Source organism: Chaetodon auriga, chromosome 2, assembly GCF_051107435.1.
Source record: "Chaetodon auriga isolate fChaAug3 chromosome 2, fChaAug3.hap1, whole genome shotgun sequence".
Taxonomy (NCBI): domain Eukaryota; kingdom Metazoa; phylum Chordata; class Actinopteri; order Chaetodontiformes; family Chaetodontidae; genus Chaetodon; species Chaetodon auriga.
The window spans coordinates 11,120,054-11,144,487 of NC_135075.1; the positions used below are offsets into that span (position 1 = coordinate 11,120,054).

General features: G+C 44.7%; 3 protein-coding genes across 4 annotated transcripts in view; all 3 read left to right on the forward strand.

The window, feature by feature from the left end:
• The first annotated feature begins 1,181 nt into the window (after positions 1-1,181).
• tnks1bp1 (tankyrase 1 binding protein 1) lies at positions 1,182-20,393 on the forward strand. Its single transcript, XM_076754011.1, has 10 exons — positions 1,182-1,310; positions 3,489-4,502; positions 5,481-7,800; positions 16,283-16,383; positions 16,916-17,000; positions 17,195-17,339; positions 17,453-17,589; positions 17,679-17,878; positions 17,998-18,083; positions 19,156-20,393. Exons 2-9 carry the CDS (start codon positions 3,499-3,501, stop codon positions 18,071-18,073), a joined length of 4,068 nt encoding a protein of 1,355 aa, XP_076610126.1. The 5' UTR covers positions 1,182-1,310; positions 3,489-3,498; the 3' UTR covers positions 18,074-18,083; positions 19,156-20,393.
• Positions 20,394-20,607: 214 nt separating this feature from the next.
• crybb3 (crystallin, beta B3) lies at positions 20,608-22,911 on the forward strand. 2 transcript variants are annotated; one of them, XM_076748678.1, is made up of 6 exons: positions 20,608-21,061; positions 21,481-21,562; positions 21,683-21,798; positions 21,936-22,068; positions 22,148-22,290; positions 22,445-22,911. In XM_076748678.1, exons 2-6 carry the CDS (start codon positions 21,488-21,490, stop codon positions 22,755-22,757), a joined length of 780 nt encoding a protein of 259 aa, XP_076604793.1. In that variant the 5' UTR covers positions 20,608-21,061; positions 21,481-21,487; the 3' UTR covers positions 22,758-22,911. The 2 variants fall into 2 exon arrangements, with proteins under 2 accessions (XP_076604793.1, XP_076604785.1); XM_076748670.1 differs by lacking the exon at positions 20,608-21,061 and having other exon boundaries at positions 21,446-21,562.
• Positions 22,912-24,335: 1,424 nt separating this feature from the next.
• Positions 24,336-24,434, forward strand: part of cita (citron rho-interacting serine/threonine kinase a) — a 37,315-nt gene continuing 37,216 nt past the window's right edge. The window contains exon 1 of the mRNA XM_076754052.1: positions 24,336-24,409. The gene's annotated coding sequence lies outside the window, so the exon portion shown is untranslated. The remainder of the gene's footprint in view (positions 24,410-24,434) is intronic.

The following is a 24,434-nucleotide window of genomic DNA, read 5'->3' on the forward strand; positions in this document are numbered from 1 at the left end:
TGGTAGCCTCGGTACTCTCCGTCAAGCAGTGAGAGCTGCGTGGTTCCTTTTCACTGAATGTAAACGGGATTCACCTCAGTCAGAACCGGTTTATCCAGTCAATTGAACTGCGCTCCTCCATCAAACTACAATCAACTTATATAGCATTTCCGTTTGGGCATTTCAAAATAAAAGAGCACCAACTGCAGAATTTTCAGACATAGTTCTGCAGTCATTTCAAATTAATGGTGAGTGACTTTAGCCCGTTCACTGAGTTTTTTTAATTACCTAAGCATTACAGAGAGGCTTAGCTTTTTAAATTGCTTACCCACCTCAGATATTGCCACAAACCAGCAGTTTTAGTCCTAATCCTCAAATCCAGAGCTTCCACTATTTTTATGCTTGTCACAGTTATTCAGTTACCCTGAAGGCCACCGTGGTGTCTTGACAAAGGTGGTATACTGAAAAGTAGGCTCCAATTTTCAGAAAACTGCGTGCAAAGCATTTAAGGTAGACATATTATTTCCCTATAATAACTAACCCCTTTTACTGTGAAATGTGTTAGACCCCCAGATTGAAGTCAGGCAATTTATCTCCACGTCTGTGGCTCCATGTTTGACAAAAAATAAACAGATAAATACATAAATAAAATACAATGATAGTACCGTCTTGGTTGCCCCTATAGTATAAAAACATGATAAAACACGATAGTCCTCTCTACAGTGGCCCAATGTTCAAGAAAACCTGATTACGTGCCCTCCAGGTAAAATGGAGAAAACCTGATGCAGGAAGTATTTCACCATAAATGCATAATGTCTTTCTGAACACTGGTGCCCCACGACCCCTCGCTGTTGCCGCCTCTGCTGCAAGAATTAAGTCTTTAGTTGAATTATCAGTCCAGTTAAGACCTTAATACAAACCCCTGTACTGCCCAAACTGAATTAGATCTGAGGACTCCATTTGTAAGGCAGTACTGACTCTGTGGTACACACTGCCTTGTTTAATTTTGCAAATTCAAACGTGACTTTCAAAAACTCTTTTATTTTGAAGTACACACAAGCGCTTCCTGTCTAAACGCGTCTTCCGTGTATGACTTGACCTCGGGGCAGCGTGGCTGGACCTGAGGCGGGCAGAGGGAGTGTCTGCTGAGTGTATGAGCAGTCTGACGTCTCGTTAGTGTGAATGACTTGGGAAAAAAAAAAAAAACACTCTCTCAACAGCTCAGCAGCCGAGACGATCGCGGAAAACTGAGGAACAATTTTCTTTTGTAACTTCTTCCCGCTTCCTTCCCTCCTTCCTACACCACCTGTATGACTGCGTGAAGACAAAAGGTAATAAAACAACAACTTTATACTGCTAATGAGGCGTAAAGGAAAGTTCTTAAAGCTGATGTTAAGAGCAGGTGCACCAGCTTTATTCTGGCCTTTGTCGCGTAAATATTCTGCGTAACGTTATATGTTGATTGTGAGCACACGCGTGCACGTGGACTGTCCTTACGCAAGTAACAACTTGAATTAAACGTAAAGTGAACTTCGTTCGTCTCCCTTTCCTTTGTACAGTTGCGGAGGATCCACTGCTGGTTCAACGACTGGGAGTTCATTGTTGACGCGGTTATAAGTGACTTATTAACAGCCCGCACTGAAACATATGTACTGATGTAACGTTTAAAGTCGGTCGTTACATTGCGAAGTTTTGCTCTCTGAGGACTGGACTGGCCTCAAACTAAGCGGTTAGCTTCTCTCAGCATCACTCGTAAACTGATAAATAGGATGGACATCACATCTAAAGGCACTGAGTGTAACATCAGCGCAGATAGGGTAGAAAAAACGCTGCTGCAGACTGATCTTCACTAGGTCCTACAGTCCGTGAATGTGTCCTAAATAGGCAATAGGAATAATCTGTCCATTGCCTGACACTGTTTGTTTCTCAGGGATCTCACTGTTAGGCAAAGAGTGAGGGGAGGCAGATACGGAGAGGACACATCATGTCACCTCGCCGGGTGGTGAACGCAGCTTTAGGAGTCCCTCTGATCCCATTACACAATGTCATGCACACCCAGAGGTGTTGTGTTGTCTGAGCGATGCAGCAAGAAGATAATTGCAAAACACATCACATGCAGAAATACCTAAGTGCACACACACCGCCTGTTGTCTGCAATCAGAACAGTTTATGTAAAGCAGATGTGGGCTGATAACGTGAGGGTGACAGTGAGCATTTTGCTGACACATTGAAAAGCACAGTATTATACTGTGAGGCATGGAGTGACTGGTTTACGTCGAAGTCTTACAGGTCAAACCGGATAGTACAAAGCCTGTGGTATTTGGTGTAACAAATTTGGAAACAGTACTGTTATCTTGTTCACACGCTGTGTCAATTTGGTCTTTTGGGGTGTGAACGTTCACTGTGCTCATGTGACAATGCTTGCATGGGAGCTTGTTTGCCTTTCAGTGGTTTTCGGATCAATTGGAGGTCCGGTGTGATTGTTTCTTCCCTGCACACCGTCTTGTTGTTGTGTGGATGACTCATCAGGCCTGCTTCAGTCTCTCACAACATGTCTCCTACGTGCCTGTTTTCATTCCTCTTTTAGTCTTTGATATTAAGTGTGGTTTAAAAATGTCAAGACTGTGTGGCAGCTGGCTTCACTGCCCCTGTCAAAATCACACACTGTAACAGTGTCATATCACACATCATGTCTGCAAATATTTGCATGTAGTACTCCTTGTATTATCTGAGACTTTCCTACATTTTTCAGGTATAATAGATCATCATCTTGTGTTGAAGAGAGTAGTGTTGCCTAATCACATGAACACAGCTGTTTACTTGCAGGCTGCACTTTGAAGTGATAATGAAGCTATCAGAGATCCACAGCAGAGGGTTAATAACCTGTCATTAGATATGGCAAAGATTTTTGGGAGATACAATCCTTAAATAGTCTAGTATTGGCACATTATTTCATTTAGTCTATGTTCTAGTTGATAAAGACATAGTTTGTCCTTCATAATTGTGATCAGTCATGACTTGAAGATGCAGGGATTGCAGCCTACACCCACAGTTCGTTTACCCATCCTGAGAGTGACAGCTCTCTGTTCATTTACACTGACTTTAAGTCAAGCGTTGGACATCCTTACATGACAGATGAGCGCCCACAGGTTACTTTTAACATCACTCTCATCCCCCAGGCTGACAGAATGACAGTGACAGGTCAGACCTTGACTATGACGGAGACACTGGCAACTGAAACATATTTTTTATTATTCAAAAACTAGAGTGAGGGAGAAAACTAAGGAAATGAATCCCAGCAGGAAGACTTGTCTTAGTTTCGAGTCTTTGTTTGTTTAGTGTGAGTGATAAGTTTCTCTTTGCAGCTGTGCTTTCAACAATCTTGACCGACCAGACTGATCCGGTCTTTATTGCAGCAACACAACCAACAGGCTGCGTCTTGAGTGAGAGTGTTTTTTCAGTGTGAATGTGGAGTGTGCTGTATGTTAACACCTCCTCTCCTCTTTCAGCGACTCAGTTATGGAGAGCTCCATCGAGGCTTCCCAGACTGGTGACATCTCAAAACCCAAGCCGGCTCTGTGCCCCAAACCTCGGCTCGCTCCCAAGCCCTTCTCTCTGCAGAAGAACACCAGCATTCGCTCCATCCATGCCCCGAAGACGTTCGCCGCAGCCTCGAAGACGGCGCCTCAGCAGGCCGAAAAATTTGTGGTCACAAGCGCACCCAGAGTCAGACCGGCTTTGCCCACCCTTGTTCAGCAACCCGCCACCTCTGATTCCAAACCTGGCTCTGTGAGCGAGCTCACCAAAGAGCAACCAAAAACAAGCAAAGAAAGCAAAGCGGTTCCACATGGAGAAGATACTCTTGATTCTAGTGTAGCAAAATCAGATCCAGCCCCACAAACCGCTCCACCCAAAGAGACGCCCAAGTCCGGGCCGATCCAGAAAGATGACGTGGTCCAAACGAACCACAAAGCATCCACGGATACTAACTCAGAACAGCAAGATGGAAAAAAGGAGGAAGATGAAACTCAGACTTCTGTGGTCCAAAAGCTTGAAGAATCGGGTAGTGACATTACCTCCTCAGCCAATCCAGCATATCCGCGGGGCAGCGTCAGGAAGCGGCTGCCCACAGAGCTCACCTCCAAGTTTCAGTCAGGTGGCCCACCTCTCCTCCCCCAGCCCACTATCACCGTCTCTACACCCAGCACCAAGGCCGATGCGAAGAAACCGGAGTCTTCAGATCCAGAGCAGATCCAGACCACATCGGAGCCGTCGAACACAGCGAGCGATGAAGGCGGACTGAAGGAGGATTACGGTGGAGGAAGCAGCATAAAACGCAGGATCAGCCTCCTGTTTGACTCGTCATCAAGGCCAGAGGTCAAAACAAGGAGAGAGGACCCAGAAATCCTAAACGGCACAGGAGGTGTGAAGGCGAGAATCAAAAACTGGACCACTGAAACAAGCTCCAAGCATCCAAAGGCTGAGGGGAAGCCTCAGGCTGTACCCCGATCTCACTCTAAGAGGTGAGTGAACCTCGTTTCACCTGTGCTGTTTGTGTCCAGGAACCTGTTAAGACATGAGTAAAAGAGAAAGTACCTTCTCTCGCTAGTGCAGTCAAGCAAAAGCAATCAATCAACGCTTTTAAGGTTAACGGCACATACGGCAGTTGACTGTCATTGGAGAGATGCGAGTTTAGAACTGTTGAGGCAGGAACGTTTGAGTGTCTTCTTACTGCACTTTGTGTGAACCTTCCTAAGGGTGTGGTAAAATTTATGTCCTCAAATAGCAAAGTTTAGATAAGAGTGCAAAGCAGACTGCAATTTGTTTACATGGCTCACAGCGGTGAAAATACAAAAACAATGATGTCACTGTTGAAGTGAGCTGGAAATCTTACAGATGAATTTCTCAAACCCTGGCAAGTGACACCAAAACAATCTGAATGGTTAGAGACAACTAGAGGAAAGTGAGAGAATGTGGTTTTTTGCGGGGGAATGTGGGTGAACCAACCCTTCGAAGGAATCGTTCGACATTTGACATCAATACATCTGAGCACATTTGATCGCATCAGGTCACATTGATGCATTCTTTTTCTTTACTGCCAAGAGTTCGATAAGAGGATTGATACCTTCTATGTGGTATTTATAGTATAGAGACAGTAGGCATTAGCTTAGCATGAAGACCGGAAACATTGGGAAACAGCTAGCCTCATCCTGTCCAAAACCTTTAAAACTCAGAATAAACACTGGAGTCTCTGCTGGTTTCTGGCATCCTCACTGAAATGACAAGACTCTAGGATTCACAGCCTCAGGCCAAGAAAGAGATCCAGCATGCAACTCCTCATCAAGCCACAAATTTTCACATTTCATTTTTTGTGTAGTTTAAACAAACAAAAAAGATGTAACACCTGACTTACTGAGCTTTAGAGGTGCTGGGAGGCAGATTTCTAATCTAGCAGGATCATCAACAATTTTCATGTTGAACTGCTGTTCTGTCTTCCACAGCTCTGAGCCAGCGACTCCTCCAGCAGCAGAGAAAACACCCAAAACGCCACCTGTTGAACCTCCTGCACCCGGGACATCGTCCGGTCAGGCGGTGGAGCTTCATTCAAAGGACTCCCCTGCTGAACAGCCCACAGAGACCCCAGTGGAAACATCTAAAGATGCTCTTACTGCAGAAAAAGCACCAGAACGGCCAAAAGAGGTATCGGGAGAGCAAATGGAGATCAGATCAGAGGGTGATGTCCAGCTACGCAATCGCAGCCCATCTCCAAGCCACCCTGCCACTGACGAGGAAGACTCGGCGAGCGAGAGTGCTCAGCACGCTGTAAAGAGGGACAATGTCAAACGCCGCTCTGTTCGCTTCGGAGTAGTGGAGAAAGATGATGGAGGGCCTCCAGTGATCCTGGGCTCAGAGTCTGAATCCAGCGAAGGAGAAGGAGAAGAAGAAGAAAAAAATGCCTCTGAGGATGAAGCCGAGGAGGACATCGCTGTGCCTGTCTACAAAAGAATAGGAATGTTTCAGAAGAAGGATGAAGAGGTGCAAGAGCAAGAAGCAGAACGCCTGAAACATTTTGAGTTTGAAAAAAAACGGAGAGCAGAGGAGAATGAAGAGTGGAGACTTAAGCTAGAAGAGGAGCAGAAACAAAAAGAAGAAGAAGAGAGGGAGAGGGAAAAAGTAAGGCAGAGGAAAGAGGAGGAGGAAAGGGAAAGAGAGAGACTGAAGGAAGAAGAGATGGAGAGAGAGAGGAAGGAGGAGCGGGAGAGAGAAAGGCTGAAAGAGGAGGAGAGGGAAAGGGAAAGGCTGAGAGAAGAAGAGATGGAGAGAGAGAGGAAGGAGGAGCGGGAGAGAGAAAGGCTGAAAGAAGAGGAGAGGGAAAGGGAAAGGCTGAGAGAAGAAGAGATGGAGAGAGAGAGGAAGGAGGAGCGGGAGAGAGAAAGGCTGAAAGAAGAGGAGAGGGAAAGGGAAAGGCTGAGAGAAGAAGAGATGGAGAGAGAGAGGAAGGAGGAGCGGGAGAGAGAAAGGCTGAAAGAAGAGGAGAGGGAAAGGGAAAGGCTGAGAGAAGAAGAGATGGAGAGAGAGAGGAAGGAGGAGTGGGAGAGAGAAAGGTTGAAAGAAGAGGAGAGGGAAAGGGAAAGGCTGCGAGAGGAAGAGATGGAGAGAGAGAGGAAGGAGGAGTGGGAGAGAGAAAGGTTGAAAGAAGAGGAGAGGGAAAGGGAAAGGCTGAGAGAAGAAGAGATGGAGAGAGAACGACAGATGGAACTGATGTGGCAGAGGCAGAGAGAAGAGGAAAGAGAGAGGGCGAAAGAGGAGAGACTTAAACATGATCAGGAGGAGAGGGAAAGAGAGAGGTTGAAGGAGGAGGAGAGGAGAGAGGAGAGACTGAGGGAGGAAAGAGAGAGACAGAGGCTGAGAGAGGAGGAGGAGAGGTCAGTTCACGAACATGAGGAACACAGATTGGAGGGAAAACTGCGAGAGGAGGAAATGAATAAAGAGAAAGAAAGAGAGGAGGAGTGGGAAAAGGAGTGGGTGAAGAAGACAGCAAGGTCGGGAGGAGAAGAAGAAGAAGGGGAAGAGAGCAAAAGAGAGAAAGAGGAGAGACTCAGACAAGAGGAGAGGGAGAAAGAAAGACTAAGAGAGGAGGCGGAGGAAGGAGAGAGGCAGAGGAGGCTGAAAGAGCAGCAAGAAAAAGAAGAGGAGACGGAGAGAATGAGGCATGTGGAAGAGGAGAAACAGAGAGAGGAGGAGGAAAGGAAGAGACAGATAGAGAAGGAAAGAGTGGAGGAGCTGGAGAGGAAAATGCAAGAGGAATTGGAAAGAAAGCGAGCACAAGAACTGGAGGAGCAGCTCAGACCGGAGGAAGAGAGAGGAAGTGATGGGTTGACCAACAGGGAAGGCGAGAGCATGGTGGACGAGCCAAATTTAATCAGCTTTGACTCTGAAGATGTGCCTCAGAAGTCACAACCACCATATTCCCCCTTTGCCAAAGAGCCCACAGAGAGCTTGGTGGACTTTGACGACTTCTCCGTCAGACAGCCTCCGCACGTGGACTTTGACGATTTTTCGGTCAAAACAAAGAGATGGGGCTCACACGCTAAAGTGGAACCCTCTCCGGTCATCCATATTTGGGCACCTGACCCTGTGGATAAAGAGGAAGTGGAGTTGCTGGTGCCCCTGGATGTTAGCCCTCAGGAAAAACAAGTGCCTGAGCAGGTGGAGGAAGCAGACAGCTCCGAGCCCACGTTAGCCCAGGACAGCCTGGAGAGGGAGGAAGAGGAAGAGACGAAGGAAGGTGAAGCCGCAGAAGAAGAAGACGAGATGAAGGTAAATGCACCTGGATTTGTTATTGTCAGCACCAGCACAGTTCTGTGCGAAAGAGTTAATAGTTAGTCAGAGAGGGCGAGGAAGGGACAGAGGCAGGAGTGTACATGCGAATGTGGTTATTTCCCCACTGAATCACATCAGCCTGGCAGCCGCACACACACCTCACCTGCACCAACACACTGAGCATGAGGGAAAACATCTCGCCATACTTGCTTCAGCCTGGTTCAGTCACAGCCTAAGAACTCATGTTTGTGTGTGCGTGTGTGTGTGTGTGTGTAGGTGTGACATTGAGTAGTAAAACAAGCACGGCCTGATATCTGCATATACATGCCATGTGTCAGCAGTGTCATCTGACAGCGAGAGCTTACGTCTTAGAGTACAGAGTGTTTGAGGGAGGAAAGTGTTGACGGTAAAAGGACACACATGAAACTGTGAATTTCTTCTCCGTGTTGCACATTCATTTAGTTTGGAGCGTGGGTCAGTCACTTTACTCCCAGTTGGTTTGAATGCCGGAAACAAGCAGCGTATGTTCTTCTGACCTGTTCTTTGTCACTTAAGTCCTTCAACATTTTTCAATGTAAGATGAAACATGAAAATATTCAGCTCAGCCAGTCACTCTCCTCATCCTTACCTTTCATATTTTTCCGAATTATTCCAGGTTTTCGTCACTCAAACGAACTCTCGTCTTCTCATTCGTTCTTTCAGCTTGACACTCAAAGTTCAAAGTTTCAAACGTTCGCAACAATTTGGACTTTCTCACGTTAGTCCAGCTTTTTCGTTTTGTTCATTTCGTTTCACACAATGGCAGTGTTAAAGTTTAACATTAAGTTTCAGCCCCTCTCAGGTCTTTACATGAGTGTGTGTGGGGCGGAATGTTCCCAGCTCCACTGGGTGACATCATCACTGGAGTGGATGGAGCTTTGAGAAAGACCTCACTTACACTTCCGCTTACACCCACCAATTTCACATTATTTTTACATCAAAACACAGGAAAACGTGTGCTGCTTCTACACATGAAACTGTGGAATCACACTGACTCACACATTTGGCACCGTGAGCCTCCGAGTGGCAGGAGTGCCACACAACGGCCCCATAAGCTCCAATGCAAACTGAAAAAAGACGTTTGAGGTCGGAGGCAGAGACGGCGATGTTTCTACACATTTTTGACGCTACATGCACAAACGTCACGCAGTCCCTTCAGCAGGGTCTTCTCTCTCTGACCGGATCTCAACTTAGGGGATAAGATTCAGGTGTTTGAGCGAGGAGTAGGAGAAGGAGAGGTGCGCCTCAGGGAGACATCTATGAAATGAGCTCTCTGAGCCAGGAGTCAAACAGCATGGCATCACCATGGCAAACTTTGGCTGCAGTTGGAGATGAGCTAATTAGTGAAGTTTGGGACGCACACACACACACACACACACACACACACACACACACGTACACACACACACACACACACACACACACACACACAAAGGAATTGTACATTACCATACTTTTCATGTATTTCTCAAGTGTCCGCTCATTCAGACTTTCAGCCAGAAACTCCATTCAAAGTTGCAATGCTCCGTATCGCTCCTACGTGCTGAGTTGTATTGACGTGAATTTAGACCCTTTCCCTTTCTCTTCATACTCCTTCAGCTGCTCCTTCATACAAAGTTAAGCCAGCTATGCAGTTTAGCCTCCAGCCATTAGTGAAGCAATCCGGTTTAGCTCCCGTCTTACACAGTATTATATTTTTCATCCTTCATCCCTTTCCTACTTTTCCAACTGCTCACTCTCCTTCAGCTGTTTCTCCATAGAAATTAAAGCTCAGTGTAGAGTTTGCTTTTCAAAAAACATAAAATATTCCACGTCTTTAATACTTTATTGCTGTTATTCAACTGTAAAAGCCAGGATGCAGCTTAACGTCACTCTCATCATCCAGCATTCACACTGCAGTTTCTTCAGAAGTTGACTTCTCTAGTTGCATTTTCTGAAACTTTCAGGCAACCGACGTCAAACCATTGGTATATGTATGCACGTGTGGTTATGACAGTAACAGGAAGTGAGGTTACGACTTCCTGTGCATGTGTCCCACACATTTCTTTCTTCTGCTTTCGTTTTGTTTTTATTTTTGCATAAAGGACACATTGATTTCAAACTCAACGCCAGTTTGAAAGGAAAAGACATGCTATGAACGTATGAATGAGTCATGGATTATTTCACATGGGCGTCCTGGATGGGTTATTTCCAGCAGCTTTGGGTGAGTCTTTGCAGATAGCCCGGTGTTAGCCTGTTATGTCCTAGTTTTTGTTTTTTTTCTTTTGCAAAGCCAGTTCAACAAGCGCAGCAAAACCACTCGAAAAGTTAGCTGCAATGATCACCGGCTAATTAAAGCAGCACTGAATACACCATATGAGTATCATCAACGTGATGAACTGCTTTGTAGAGATAGATTGACATTTTGGGAAATGTACTTACTCGCTGTCTTAGTTTAGTTTAGAAAATCGACACCACACTCATGTATGTATGATAAATTCAAGGCCTGGAAACAGGAAACAGCTAGCCTGGCACGGTAACAAAACTAACAAAATCCACCAACCAGCACTTCTGATGCTTCCTAATCAGTACATTATATCTCATTTAGACAGAGCCAAGCTGGCTGTTTCCTTCTCTTTATGATAAGCTATGCTAGCTCTCACAGCAAATCAGCATATTTCCCAAAATGTTGAACTAGTTTAAATAACTTCACTCAGCAAAAACTGACCTTCCTGATTCTTTTCTGATGACACTGGAGAACCTTTGAGTGCTGGCGACTTTGACCACTTTTATCTTCCTAATCTGACAAGTATTAACTTTTCACTAGTGCTCTTGTGCATGTGATAAGATACATAAATAACATAAGGCTGTGTGTAACAGAAAGCTTGTTTTTTGCTTCAGTTGATTCACATTCAGATTCTCCTTGGAGTTATAATACACATGCAGTCAACAAACCACGTCTGAGTGAGCTTCTGGGTGGAACACAAATAAACCTCTTCTGCATTGTCTGAAAGAAACAGTCATAATCAGCTGGGAGTGTCATAGTCAGCTGATGTTGCAGGGAAATTTTAGTCACCTTGGCAGCGTTAGCCTTGTTATAGGTAGCAGAGTAACAGACGGTGAAGAAGACTGCCTTATAAAAAGCTGACACAAAATTTAAAGTGCAAGGTCAAGTCCATTAAATGTCCAAATGAACATCTCGCAACAGGAATGAGTAATAAAAATCAGATAACGGCAGGGAAACATGATCGCACTTTACCCTGAAGAGACAAGGAAGGCAAACAATTCAAGGTGAAGGCAGCAGAGAGCGAGCTATTAGAGAACATGAGCGTGAGCGAACAGCTGACGGGGCCTGCCAGTCAAGACAGATCGGCCCGCCGCCTGTTTGAACATGCAACATTTTTGCAGAGTTAATGAAAACACTGAACCCTGCAGCCCTGAACACTGGGAGTGCGTGTGTGTGTCTTTGTGATATCGTGGTTCTGTTTGCTGTGTGGCGTGCACGCTTCAGCAAACAAACCAACCCACAAAAAGCTGTGAGCTACTGTAAGGTGCACTGTACATGGCGACTTAGCTGCTGTGAGGCCATTAGCACTGAAGCTTTGTTTGTCACTGTGTGAGCACAGCCCTGTTTTCACCACTGAGAGGTGCTGCTGCTCTTAAAAATCACACTTCCTGATTTTGCACCACAGACGCCAGCATGTTTATTTCATTACACCGCTATAATATGACTAGTATAGCACGAAACAGTCTATTTTAAGAAATAACCTTTTTATGCTGCAAGAAAACCTGCAGAGCAAAGACACGCTTGAACGGCAGAGAAAAGCTTTTTATTTTGACAGAGCAGAATGAGGAAAGTGTTTACTGAGCAAACACAAGCTGTGCAGCCAATGGTGCAGCAACATTCAGACTAGTGAGTCACAGACAGGCAGACAGACAGACAGACAGACGGATGGACAGATCTTATAGTGAGAAGAGCCGAGGTGCTATGTGGTCATCGTGTCCTCATTTGGAGTCAACAGGGCAGCGTGTCAGAATGACCATACATGGTGATCGTCTTTGTCTTGTCTCTCTACTCAAACTCTCCACCCCGTTTTGAGAGAGCCCATCACCCTCTCTACACACACACACATGCACACACACACACACACACACACACACAAAAGAGGATGGGCTAAAGCACGGACAAGAAAGTTGTCCACTGCCCGTTCTGTCAGTCATCTGGCGCTCCCTGTTGCTCAAACTTTCTCTCAACTTTCCAAAAGTCTCCCTGTTTTTTTCTGCTCTTCCGTCTGCCTTCACAAAGACCTGCTTCATTCACTTACCTGCGTTTACCTATGGGAAGAGAGCAGCGGAGGGAGGTACAGAAAGCACCTTGGCCCAGCCTGCCGCACCTTCCTTCCCTCGGGATTTTCCACATCCGAGCACAGACCTCCGCTTTGTTTTGACGTTCTCTGAAATCACTCAGGTCTAGAGGAGATAAAGGGGTGATCTACCTCTCTGTACCTGGCTTTGGATGTTTGGAGTGGGGCATATTTCCCACGCTGCTTCTTTTTCTTTTTTTTCCCCTCCTGAATGGAAAATGGAGTTGTGATGTGAACTGGGACGTAGGTACACAGCCAAACAGGCTTGACTGTGGCAGATCAAGTCAGCAGGGAGACAGAGGGGGCACATGAAAAGAGGTAACCGCTCAAATTGTTTCGTTCAGGACGAAAAGCTCCTTTGCTGTTTTTTTGTACTTCCAAAGCTTAGGCGAAAAAGGGAATTTTTTGATCTGGTCAGTGTCTTTTAAAAAGATGATAATGTGATGATGGGAAAGTCTTTCTTCGGGACACTGCTGTTTAGGATGATACATCCATCACACTGAATGCTGCAGTGGAATACTGTTGTCACAGTGCAAACACATGGCTGCTCAGAGTATTTACCTCTTGACAGCAAATAATAGACTATTCCCGGATGTTTGTGCGACCTGAACCACAGAAACATGGAGAGAGGATGGATCCCGCTCAAATGAACGATGGACTATATCTCATTTTGTGTGCCGTCAGAAACCTTCTTACAAAAGATAAATTGTGCTCTCGTTACCTCCTGAAAGCAAGACCACAGACCCAGCCCTCGAAATCCCTTCATCTCTAACAAAGCACAATCTCAGTTTCTCTGGTGACCCAGTTCCCATGGTGACCCTGGTGTCTGGACGACCAGCTGTGTGAACCATGCAGTACTTGGGAGGGAAACTGTCGGCCGCCCAGCTGCAGGTGGCGGGCTGGGTGGGCAACGTGCGTCGCTCCTTGCAAGGGGCTCTGGAGTTGGTGTGGGGCCCTGCGGACGAGAAGCAGGAGGAGGAGGAAGAGGAAGATAAAGGGGAAGAAGGAGAGGGTGGAGATGGAGGAGGAAGGTTTCAGAGAGCCATGTCACCGCTTCGTAGCTTCGCCAGACGCAGCAGGAGGTCCCTGCGTCGCTTCTCCATCAGGAGTCGGCAGACTCTGCAGAGGAGAGCCAGTGAAAGCTGCTCTGTAAGAGCTGATGTAGTGATGCAGTAGATGCCAGTGAATGCTTAAGAATTGCTTAATGACAATCAGATTTTACACGAATGGCCTTTAAAGGCACAATGATAAATGAACAGAGCAGCTTTTAGAGCCTGGGTTCGTCAAACTTAGATTCAGGGGTTTAGCTGCTCTTAACAGTTTGCACCAAAGCTCCATGTAGCCCAAATAACTCATTGCATAGTCTAATATTCCCACGCCCATGTGTTAGCCATGCAAATGTAAAAAAGGGAGTGCAGCAGGAATTGGCTGTCTGTTTCAGGAAGGACGCCGTTATCTGATGAAGTTGTCTAAATGTAGTGTTTTATCAGTGTGCATGCATACTCTTTCCCTCTGACTCTGTGGTGTGTGTCAGAGATAAAACAGAGGACTGTAACAAAGTGTGACACGGACAGGGCTTATCCAAGTATGGCTGTTTATGTCTGTGCCCTCTGTATCTGCTGCTGCCGTTTGTTCTACAGGAAATATGCTGCCAAAAACAGCACGATAGCAGATATATGAGATATTCTTTATTTAATCCCTTGCTGAGAATCTTATCATCATCTGCTTTGGAGACAGAACAAATGTATCTCTGGGTGCCAGCTGTAATTACGAGGCAATTTTTGAGACATATGCATGCTGAAGTATGCCTTGTTAGTCTTGAGGCCTTCACTGTGGCTGCTGCCTGCATGTGAGTGTGAAAGTGTGTGTGTTTGTGTGTGCGTGTCTCTATGTGTGCGCACACGCATGGGCCCAGAAGGCAAATATAACCTGCAGGCTATTTCCACTGTTAATTTGATGATCCATCACTTTCCTTTGTTAGAGGTGATGTTTTGTTGACAGTCTTATTTGTCCTTGTGGCATCTTTAGGGTGTTTTCCTCTACGCTGCGCCGTAAACAAGCTCTCTTACACATTCCATTGACCGTGACAAAAATGTGATGGGGGTAAACTATAATAAAGCCGACTCTGTTTTGACTTGCACATCCTCCGCCCTCCCGAGCACACTGCACCGGCACACTCACTCATGCACAGGTTTACTGTAGGTTAGAGGTGTTTGTTGTGGGGAAGTTTTTAATAGCTTACGTCTGCACTTATAGAGGTTGTGGAACTGATCGTGGTAAATGTTTAGTTATTATTATAGCATGTATGTACCTCTGAATCTCTGTGTACATGCAGATTAAAGCTGCACTAACAGATATTTTTATATCAACAATGACCATGTGAAATGTAAAGGTTACTACTCACAGTGACAAATTTAGAGGGTCCATTTTAGCATCTTTCAGCTCACTCTTTTGGTTTTATGACCAAACTTTGCTATTTTGGTTCAGTCTCACCTTCATCAAGTGCGTTTCCAGCCACAGCAGACATATTTTTTAACCCAAACTGATCCAATAAAGCCTCTGTTCGCTACCTGCCCAGCATCAAATGCAAGGCAAAAAGTGTTAGCAGCTAGCTGGGAGTGGAGCATTAATGTCAAATGTCAAATAATTCCCTCAGGAGTTGGTGGAGGCCAAAACAGAGCTAAAAGGAGAGTAAATAATGGACTTTGTAGGGTGATCAGACACAAAATGACAGTACAAATGAATACTGATGTTGCACAAAGGCAACTCTTTGCTATCAGCTTTATGTGGTGATAATTGAACATATGTCATTGTGGTGTTTAAAGTTCCTTCTGCTGCCCCCAAGTGATCAAAAATCTATTCTTACTGCTTTAAGGCATAATGTTTTCATTCCAGGGTACTTTTGCATTCCTGAAACATAGACTTGAGACGAGAGGATGGCCCGTTTCATCGCAAATCTGAAAATGACCCTGAGATACACCTGCCCATTGTCTTATTGTACTGCTGCCAAGGAGGAAATATACAGAAAATGAATTTAGTTTCTCTTTGAATTCACTGGAAGCTTGGAACAGTATGACAGGGAGGTATCAGAGTCACGTGATGACAAAATATGTGAGTGAACATGAGCATGAGAAACGTTGTGAGCTGCAGTGGCTCCTTGTGTAATAAAGGTAGGGTAGATTCAGACTGTAATTTTACCACCTGTCGACTGTGTCTCCGTCAGAACAGACTTTGTTTCTCTCTAAACACGGTCTGTGGCTGTAGGAAAATCACTAGAAGGCCTATTCATTCATGCTGCGATGTTGCCAGATAACAGGCATTGTGCAAATGAAGCTGCTCCATGAGTCCTAATAAATGTACTCATGGAGGAGATGAGATGTGTGTGAAATCCTGCGGAGGCCAGGGGTGTTTACTCGAGTGTTGTGTTGTATCCAGGTAACAATACGAGACAACGCAACATTGGGATGTGCCCCTCGATGAAATGTGAAGTGAGCTTAAAGGAATGTTTGTGAGGAAGCGCACACTAGCTGCTTTTGTTTGGAACCTGTGTGTGTGTGTGTGTGTGTGTGTGTGCGTGCGTGTGCACCCATACATTCCAGCACGTGGGCGTGACTGCATGAGCGTGTTTGTCTGTGTGTAGGCATATAGGTGTGTAAGCCAGCGCGTGTGCGTGCATACACATGCTTATGGTGTTTATTGAGGACAGCCCAGCCTCTGTGACCTGCTCATTAAAAGATGCATGCTTGGCTGGTCCTCAGTCCGCTCTCCCTCTGTCGTTAGTGATCTTGGCTCAGCACACGGTCCACTTTCTCCCTGCCTCGGCTCCACAATGTGAAGTTCCAGTGTGCAGATTTACAGATCAAAAGAACACTTACGTCACATTGATTTGCTGTGATGAAGCAGTTGATCCAGCAGAGAGATAGGTAGAGATGTATTGGTAGATATCCACACATGCTTAACATGAAAATGAAATTGAGTTTTGGCAGAATTTATCCCACAATATCTAATGCTTCCTTTAAGTTTTCTCTGCTTCTGTTGCATCATGTTTTCTTGTTCATTTCCCAGTTTAATTGAATGTCTGTCTTTCTCTCTCTCAGGCCCAGGTTAACAGTTATTGCACAGACGGTGAAGACAAAGACACTGATGCTTTGATAGACCTGCAGAATGAGGCCTGTGAACCAACACCTGAAATTGACAGGTAGGACAGAGGTCTGCCTGTGACACAGAAAAAACCCAACACACTGAACTGCACACTGACGTCAGCCTTTGTTTCTTGACTTGGCTTCACGTCTGATGGAGACAGACAGGACGAAACAGGTTTAAGTGTCATTCTTTGTGTCCTGTGCTGAAGGTGTGGCTTCACATTGAGGTGATTTTATTCAAACTGGGCACACCTGCAAAAAGAAGCCCCACAGCTATCTGACATTCAAGTCTTACAGAAGGTAGCCCGAAGGTGCAGTTTGGAAGGCCTACTTTATCTCTGGTGTCTCAGTGCGTGTCAGCAGAGCATATAGTTCATGTTTGTGCTTTTAAAGCATCAATCCTTTGGCTGCATAACCAGCAGCGCACTCAAATGTGTATTTTCAAGAGTTGAGCTCCCTGTGCCCCCTTGTGGTTAACAGAGCACAACACAGAAGCCCAGAGAAGTGAAACTTTGTGAAGCTGGACTAAAATTACTCCTGAACCTGAACTGAAGCATCCAAACAATAACTTTTTCCTTCTCATTTCAGTCCGGTGTCCATCCCTGACAAAACTCCTGAATATGTGGACACCACAGATTCTCACACAGTGGCAGAGCTGTTTCCGTTCCCTGAGGTCAGTCATTCTTTCTTTCTGTCCTCCCGCCTCTGTCAGTGGTGACAGTTAATATCTGTAACATTCGTTTCATACATCAATGTGTGATGTTTGTTCATTGCTTTGAATGTGTACCTGGGAAATGTCTTTTTTTCTGTCTGAATGCACACCTGTGCACTCATTGGATGAAATGTTTTGTGTGTGTCTGTGCACAGAGCTCCACTCCTCTTCTCGACAACAGCGCTCAGAGATCAAAGGCAGATCTGGGCAAGAGGCGAATTCGAACACGTCCGTCACGCTCGTTCCGTGCAGGTTTGGATCAGAGGGGAAGCTTGGACTGGAGGACCTGTGACTCCATAGGTCAGAACTCCGTCCATAATGTTATTTAATGTACATGTTTCCATCAAATAAACCTGTTACAAGAGAAACATGGTCTGGAAACGATATGCTGATCTGTTTAACTCTGTTTTTAGATGAAAAGGAGGCACCCTCCAAGCAAAGAGACTCAGACTCTGAGGAGGATCAGCCTAAACCGAAGGTAGTCTGTTCTCCTCCTCCCACCTCTCAGAGAGTCCCCGTGTTCCCTGGGTTGAGCCCAGCAGCCTTACTTGTAAGTGCTCTCAGAGTTCCAGTTTGTATAAGTTGGTGTGAATGGATGGCATTTGAATCGACTTAAGTGTGCTGAACTTGCTCCCCAAGGCGCAGCTAAAAAGGAAAACAGGTGGAGGAGGACCAGGAGGAGGAGAGGAAGCAGAGGAAGACAAGGGAGCAGACGAGAAGGACAGTCAAAAGGAGGAGGTGGCGCCATCTCCCTCGCAGCCGTCCCGCTCTCCTCGCTCCGCCGCTCATCTTGCGGGGGCTGCACGTGTGCTGCCACCTTTAGGCGGCACGGACGGAGGGTGAGAAACGAGCACGACAGCAAACAGAATACACAAATCCCAGAGACGATGAGACAATTATTGAACACTGGAGATGCTTTTTTACATATGACACCGAACTGTGATTCTGTGTCATTCAGTGCTGTCTCGTCTCCCGCTTGGTTGAAAGAACTGAAGTCTAAGAAGCGACTGAGTCAGTACGATGGCGAGGCTTAGCCGGTGACAGGTGAGTGACATGGAAGAGGTGATAATTGAAAAAATGATAAAGATTTTCTACAAAACATTCATCTATATAATAAAATACAAATAAAAACTCCTTGCTATACAGAGTTTTTCTTGCTGTAGAAAAGGAGAGTTATTTCGTAGCCCTTTATTGACTTATGCTAATTATTAATAGAGAGCACCTGTTATCATAGGTTTTCTTTCTCCAGTCTGTATTTGTTTATTTTTCTGTTTTAGAATCAGTACAACACATCAGGCAAAGGTTCCACTCCCACGTATCTCATTTTACCAGCAGTCTGAGTTTGTAACAGGCACATATTTTAGCTCCTTATACAAAGTTAATAGAATATGTGCAAAAAAGCATCTTTTGGGTGACTTTCCTATTTAGCAACAGAATTTTACATAATATTATAACAAGCACATAAGAGCTTTCACATCCAGTGAATTGTTCATGACATGCAGAGCATTACAGGACTTAACAGGATCAGCCATAGAGGGGCACTGAGCGTGAAAGTTTGAACATTTTTGACATTTGGCTTATACCCTGAATTACCTTAGGAGTGAAGGCATTATTTAAAAGGGCTAATTTGCTTGAGTCATGAGACAGCTTAACAGGTTTTATGATAATAGAAAGTGAAGGGTTTAAACTTCCTGGCGATGCTGTCAGGAAGACTCATGTTACTTGAGGCAGACGCTGACTCAACTGACAGCAAATGCAAAAACAGGAAGTGGGCCACGTCTCTGCAAAGCTTTCTCACTTTCTCATATCATGGTCAGAATTGCGTAGAGGGTAAAAACATCCTCATCGCACCTGAATACAGTTCGCCTTGCCTCACTCTCTTTCACTTGTCTGTGCTGCTTGCGGCGATATTGAGCTCTTACCTTTACGCCAATGGTCACGGATTTGAGTGCCACTCGGGCCGCCCGTGCTAAAAATGAATACACTCATGGTAGTGTAGAGTACTTGCAGAGAAACCCATTCAACAAATGACGTGATAAATGTTGATATATTAATTAAAATGAAGGCCTCCTGTAGACTGTGACTTGGAAACTTTTCTCTCTTTCCTTCCCTTTAGGAGACACTGTGCCCCTGCTGTTCAGTAAGAACCAGACCATCTCAGCTGCTGCTGCTGACAAACACCTTGCTGTGGTTGCTCCATTTTGAAGTTTGAGTGCCTTATTTTGGATGTTTACTGAGATACTGAGGCCATTGAGAGCTCATGTATCATTTAAAAGAAATATGTTGCCAAGGCTAAGTGCCAAGACTGCGATGTGTTCATGCCAAGTACATGTTTTATCTTTTGTTGTACAGAGGCTCAGTGGAGGGGGGACACCCCAGTGTACATTAGAGCAAAGCCATGGACTGTCTTATTGTTTGAATGTGTTCATCATATACTGACAGGGACTGATGACACTAGGCCTTCAGCAGGGTATCACACACACAGGTACAGAAAATGATGAATATAAATAATGGATTGCACCTTGTGTGTATTTAGTTGAAATTGTACAAAATGCCTTACATTCTCTTTCCAATCACAGTAAACCTTTAAGCACTTTAAGAAAAAGTATAACAAATTACCGTCCATACAGGACCTCTAAGCAATAGAATCATCAAGTACCTACTGTAGTCACATGGTCATGGTAATTTTTCTTTTAATTACATCATGAATGTCTGTTGTCGCTTTCAAGGTCCAGTGTGTAGGATTTGGGGGGATCTGCTGGCAGAAATGGAATATAATAATTATGCTTTCATTATTACCTAACCCATTATTACCCTAACCCTTACCTTATAATCAGTGAAAATAAGAATTGTTGTGTTATTGTTACCTTAGACCTCTTTGTATCTACGCAGAGAGCGGGTCCTCTTCCACAGAGTTTGCCATGTTTGTACAGTAGCCCTGAGCAGACAAACCTAACACTGGCTTTCGAGAGCACCTTTCACGTTTGGAGCAGCCACCTTGTAGGAGGGTGAGGCGAGGGGTGCTCAGTTGGTGGCAATCTGCAAAATATCCACTAGATGCCACTAAATCCTACACACTGGAACTTTGAAGTAAGGTTCCACAAAACTTAAAGATGCCCTTTGTGGTCTCACTAGAACGCCCAAATATCTGCTCAGAACATCAACAGTGACCCGGGAGTGAGTTTTGGCCGTGCAATGACAGAATCAGGCAGAGTGTTTTGCAAAATCTTTAACTCATAAAAATGCATTAATCTGTTCTACATTCTTTCCGGTGCCTTTTTAATGTTGAAGAATGACATGTCATCAATGCTGTAATCGTCTGTGATCAACATAATGTATGATAAAAGGAAATTGAGGGAGTTTTATTAAAAGTTTTTCTATGAAATATAATTGAGAATGTGTTTTGTTTTTTTTTATGGGAAACTTACACTCCATGGTGCAAAAGGTAGGCGGAAATGGAGCATGACGAAGCATATGCATATAAGCATATAAAGTCAGTTTAAGACACAACTTTGAAATATTTAGAGCATTTGTGTTTTATACGCAACGATGTTGGATGCAGCTTTTTGGATACTGGATGAAGAGAAAGGTAAAGAAACAGGTAGAAGACAGGAAGCTGGAGAGCAAGATAGCTGGGTGGGGCCAATACTGCTGAGTGAGACTGATCTCTGTTCATTCTCTTGGCAGGCAGTCAGTGCCTGTGCCCACTATAGGATCATGGTCAGGATGGCAGCATGGGCAGAGCTGGGCAGCGTTTGCCAGTGTGCCAGGGACAGAGGGGCAAGCCTATTGAGAAGCAGTGTGATGGACACAATGGGCGCGACAGACTTGCTGCATCAACAGGCTTTTTGCTGCTGTGGCCAGAAATAAACCATAAATACCCCCACTGGCCTCCACCGACCGCTCGCCAGGCCTCCACACCCACACACACCCTCACACTGAGACAGACAGAAAAGAGAAAAGAAAGAGGAAAGACGGAGAGCGTGGCTCGTACGAGGTGCAGTGAAGCACAAGCCATTCAGGTAAAAAAAAAAAGAAAAAAAAAAAAAAAGAAGAAGATCGTCCCTCTCTCTGGCAGGCCTTTCTCTTTTACCCTCTTCCTGTCTCTTCTATCTGCATCCAAATGCTTGTTTCTTAAGTAGCATTTTGTGCATTATTAATGTGCTATTCTTACATATTTATGACTGACACAACTAGGATTTGAATGAAATAAACTAGTGAGTGTGCAAATGCCTTGCTGATGTATTTGATTTGTGGAAAACAAAACTGTAAGCAAGCAGTTCTGATAAAAAGGTGAAATTTCTGTCTCAGCAAGTCCTTCCTGTGACCATGTTTTAAAAGAATGATAATGTTTCTTCTATGAATTTAACAATCTTTGAGGGAAAAGCTATGTAATGTAGCCACCTATGGCACTAAACAATGCACTTGCTGTGCTTTGTAGAGGGAAAATGACAGAACAGCAGGGAACCCCAGACCAGCTGCCAGCAGAAAAAGGCCAAGGAGGGGCCGGAGCCACATATAAGGTACCAAATTGAACAAGAACTCTGCATCTGTTGAAAATGAAATAAGTCAGAAATAGCCAAATTTGGACTTCTGCTGATGGTGGAGATCACATATCACCTGACTCTCCATCTGTCTTGCAGTTGGCCGTTTTTGAGTTTGAGAACTTTCGTGGAAAGAAGGTGGAGCTGTCCGGTGAATGTAAAGATGCGTATGAGAAGACACAGAGAATTGGCTCAATCATTGTGGAGTCGGGACCGTGAGTAATCCAGTGTCCCTTTATCATGTCTCATCAATTTTTACTGCATCTGCATCCAGTTTTCTAGTCGTTAAACCTTTCTTGAGATTACTGTGTGCATTTACTGTGTATGTAATGCATTTTCTCTGTGTTGTCAGATGGGTGGGGTTTGAGCGTCCAGGCTTTGCAGGAGAGCAGTTTGTGCTGGAGAAAGGAGAGTATCCTCGATGGAGCACCTGGACCAACTGCCAGAGTAGCTACAACCTGAGCTCATTCAGGCCTCTGAAAGTGGTCGGTATTATCAGTGTAACATTAATAGATGTAACCTCCTGTCAAAAATGCTCAAACCTGGTGTTTTTTCTCTCCCCAGGACAGTGCAGATCACAAGCTGCACCTGTTTGAGAATGCAGGCTTTGAAGGTAGAAAGATGGAGATTGTTGATGATGACGTCCCCAGTCTGTGGGCTCATGGTTTCCAGGACCGTGTGGCTAGTGCCAAGGCTATCAATGGAACGTAAGCTGCAACCTTCCCAGTGATAAATGTTTTTCTAGTTGATGTAATTGTTTTTAAAGAGAATTCAGTGAATGTGTATTTTTATGAGTATATTACGTAACCCTGTCCACTCTCCCAGAAATGTTGCACACTACCTTTTCTTTTCCCTCTGAAGGTGGGTGGGATACATGTATCCAGGCTACAGAGGGCGCCAGTATGTGTTTGAGCATGGAGAATTCAAGCACTGGAACGATTGGGGAGCCACTGCACCTCAGATCCAGTCCGTCCGACGTGTGCGGGACATGCAGTGGCACAAGAGAGGGTGTTATATTGCCCCTGCCCCTGCGCCTGCCCCTGCGCCTGCCCCTGCACCTGCCCCTGCCCCTGCCCCTGCCCCTACACCTCCAAATCCCAATCCCACTCCCGCTCCGGCTCCCAATCCTAACCCAACTCCAAACCCCAAATCCCAGACTCAACCCCAACCTTAATACCAACACCTCCAGCACCTCCTACACAAACTGGGGCAGGCTAAAGGCAGCTGGCCAGTCCCCAGTCTCTCCACTACGCCCCCTGTTAGTCTAGAGTATCTGACCATGCAATTTTGGAAAACTGGAACTGACAATAATGAAACATGTAAATCTGTCGGAAATAAAGGTTTCGGTCCTGATTTTGGTTACGTGCAATTATTATTGAGTGTTATTTATTATGTACAGAGAAATATCATGGATGAGTTATATAGAGAGTGTTGTAATGATTGCATGATTGTCTGTGAAGCTAAAAGAAGCAATAGTGATCATGGAGACTGGGAAACAGCATTAAAAAGATTGTGGTAATTATGGTTAAAGAGGCACTCCACCAGTTTTACAGATAAAGGTCAGTTTAGGGACAGTATAAAAATGATTAGGGTGGGGAGGGCGGCTAAATCTTGCATTCAATTTTATAAAAAGCAAGACCTTGCCCAGACTTAATTATATTTTCACAAATGCTAATAACACACGCTATGTAAGTGTCTCTTAGTCCAGTTGACTGGCACAAATTCAAATCAGCACAAATTGGCAACTGTCCCACAGTCTCATGCATATGCAAAGCTTTCTAAAATAACATTGATGTTGGAGACGTCAAATCTCATCAGCCATCAAGCTAAGATGTTCAACAGAGCAGATCTCTATTTTTTGTTTTTTTGGATAAATTAAATTTAAAATGGACTTACATCATCGTACTGACTGAGGACATTTCCGACATAGTATCATCAGATATGGGACACTTGAAATTGCATAAATACATTAACCAAATTTCAATATTTAAAAAGAAAAAAAAGAAAAATCTACACTTTAAATCATTTTAAGACGGTTCAATTAGTTTGATGTAACTGAACTGCTATCTAAAAAAAATAGGGGTTTTAAAAATGTAAAACCAACCAATGGTTGAATGGACTTCAGAAAATTTGTTCAATAAACTTATTGAGCTGAATCAACAACTGTCCAAGATAAGTTGAAGAGGCTGCAGGACAGAGAAAAATGATGCACTCAAGCAAAAATAACTAATAACGATCTGCATGTATTATGGTCATAAAGGACATTTTAATGTGGAGGAAAATAAAGCCTTTACACAGACACAGGATTTGATTCTCTGCATGTAAAACACACCTTTATGATCCTTGGCACACATGAAAGCCATCTTTTTGATGTAACTGTTTCATCTGCTTTTTTTATAGAATAAATCTTGCAAGGGAAAAGTGAACTAAAATAGATTTATGGAGTAACAAAAAAACAAAAAGACCCTCGCGTGCACCCATAAAATAGGTCAGACAACCCAAAAACATAAACTGCAACAACCTGCTCCTCCAAGAGTAGAAACTCCTTTCTGAGGGCTTTCTTGAGAGTCTTTCCTAGTGGTGAACAAGGGACATGGTGAGACATCAGTCATTGGTTTAAAATAACAGTTAGGCCCGCCCAGGAACTTCCATTGGCCCAATCAAGCGCCTCCTCCATTCAACAGGCTCGAGAGGTAGGCGGCAAACGCGCAAAATTTGAAAGTTGACCGGAAACAACGTTGACGGGGAAGGCAACAGTGTATCCCTTACCACGTCAATGTTCGTGTGTATTAGAAACAAAATTATAGTTACCTTCATGGCAGGCTGGTAAGTAATCTCGTACCGTACTGTT

What these genes read in the sequence shown, in the direction of transcription:
- crybb3 (XM_076748670.1), top strand. Translation starts at nt 21,446, where the DNA reads ATGGCACTAAACAATGCACTTGCTGTGCTTTGTAGAGGGAAAATGACA. An exon ending in GGGCCGGAGCCACATATAAG is followed by an intron (nt 21,563 to 21,682) that starts GTACCAAATTGA and finishes TCTGTCTTGCAG; the next exon opens with TTGGCCGTTTTTGAGTTTGA. An exon ending in CATTCAGGCCTCTGAAAGTG is followed by an intron (nt 22,069 to 22,147) that starts GTCGGTATTATC and finishes TTCTCTCCCCAG; the next exon opens with GACAGTGCAGATCACAAGCT.
- tnks1bp1 (XM_076754011.1), top strand. Translation starts at nt 3,499, where the DNA reads ATGGAGAGCTCCATCGAGGCTTCCCAGACTGGTGACATCTCAAAACCC. An exon ending in AAGAAGAAGACGAGATGAAG is followed by an intron (nt 7,801 to 16,282) that starts GTAAATGCACCT and finishes TCTCTCTCTCAG; the next exon opens with GCCCAGGTTAACAGTTATTG. An exon ending in TTAGGCGGCACGGACGGAGG is followed by an intron (nt 17,879 to 17,997) that starts GTGAGAAACGAG and finishes TGTGTCATTCAG; the next exon opens with TGCTGTCTCGTCTCCCGCTT.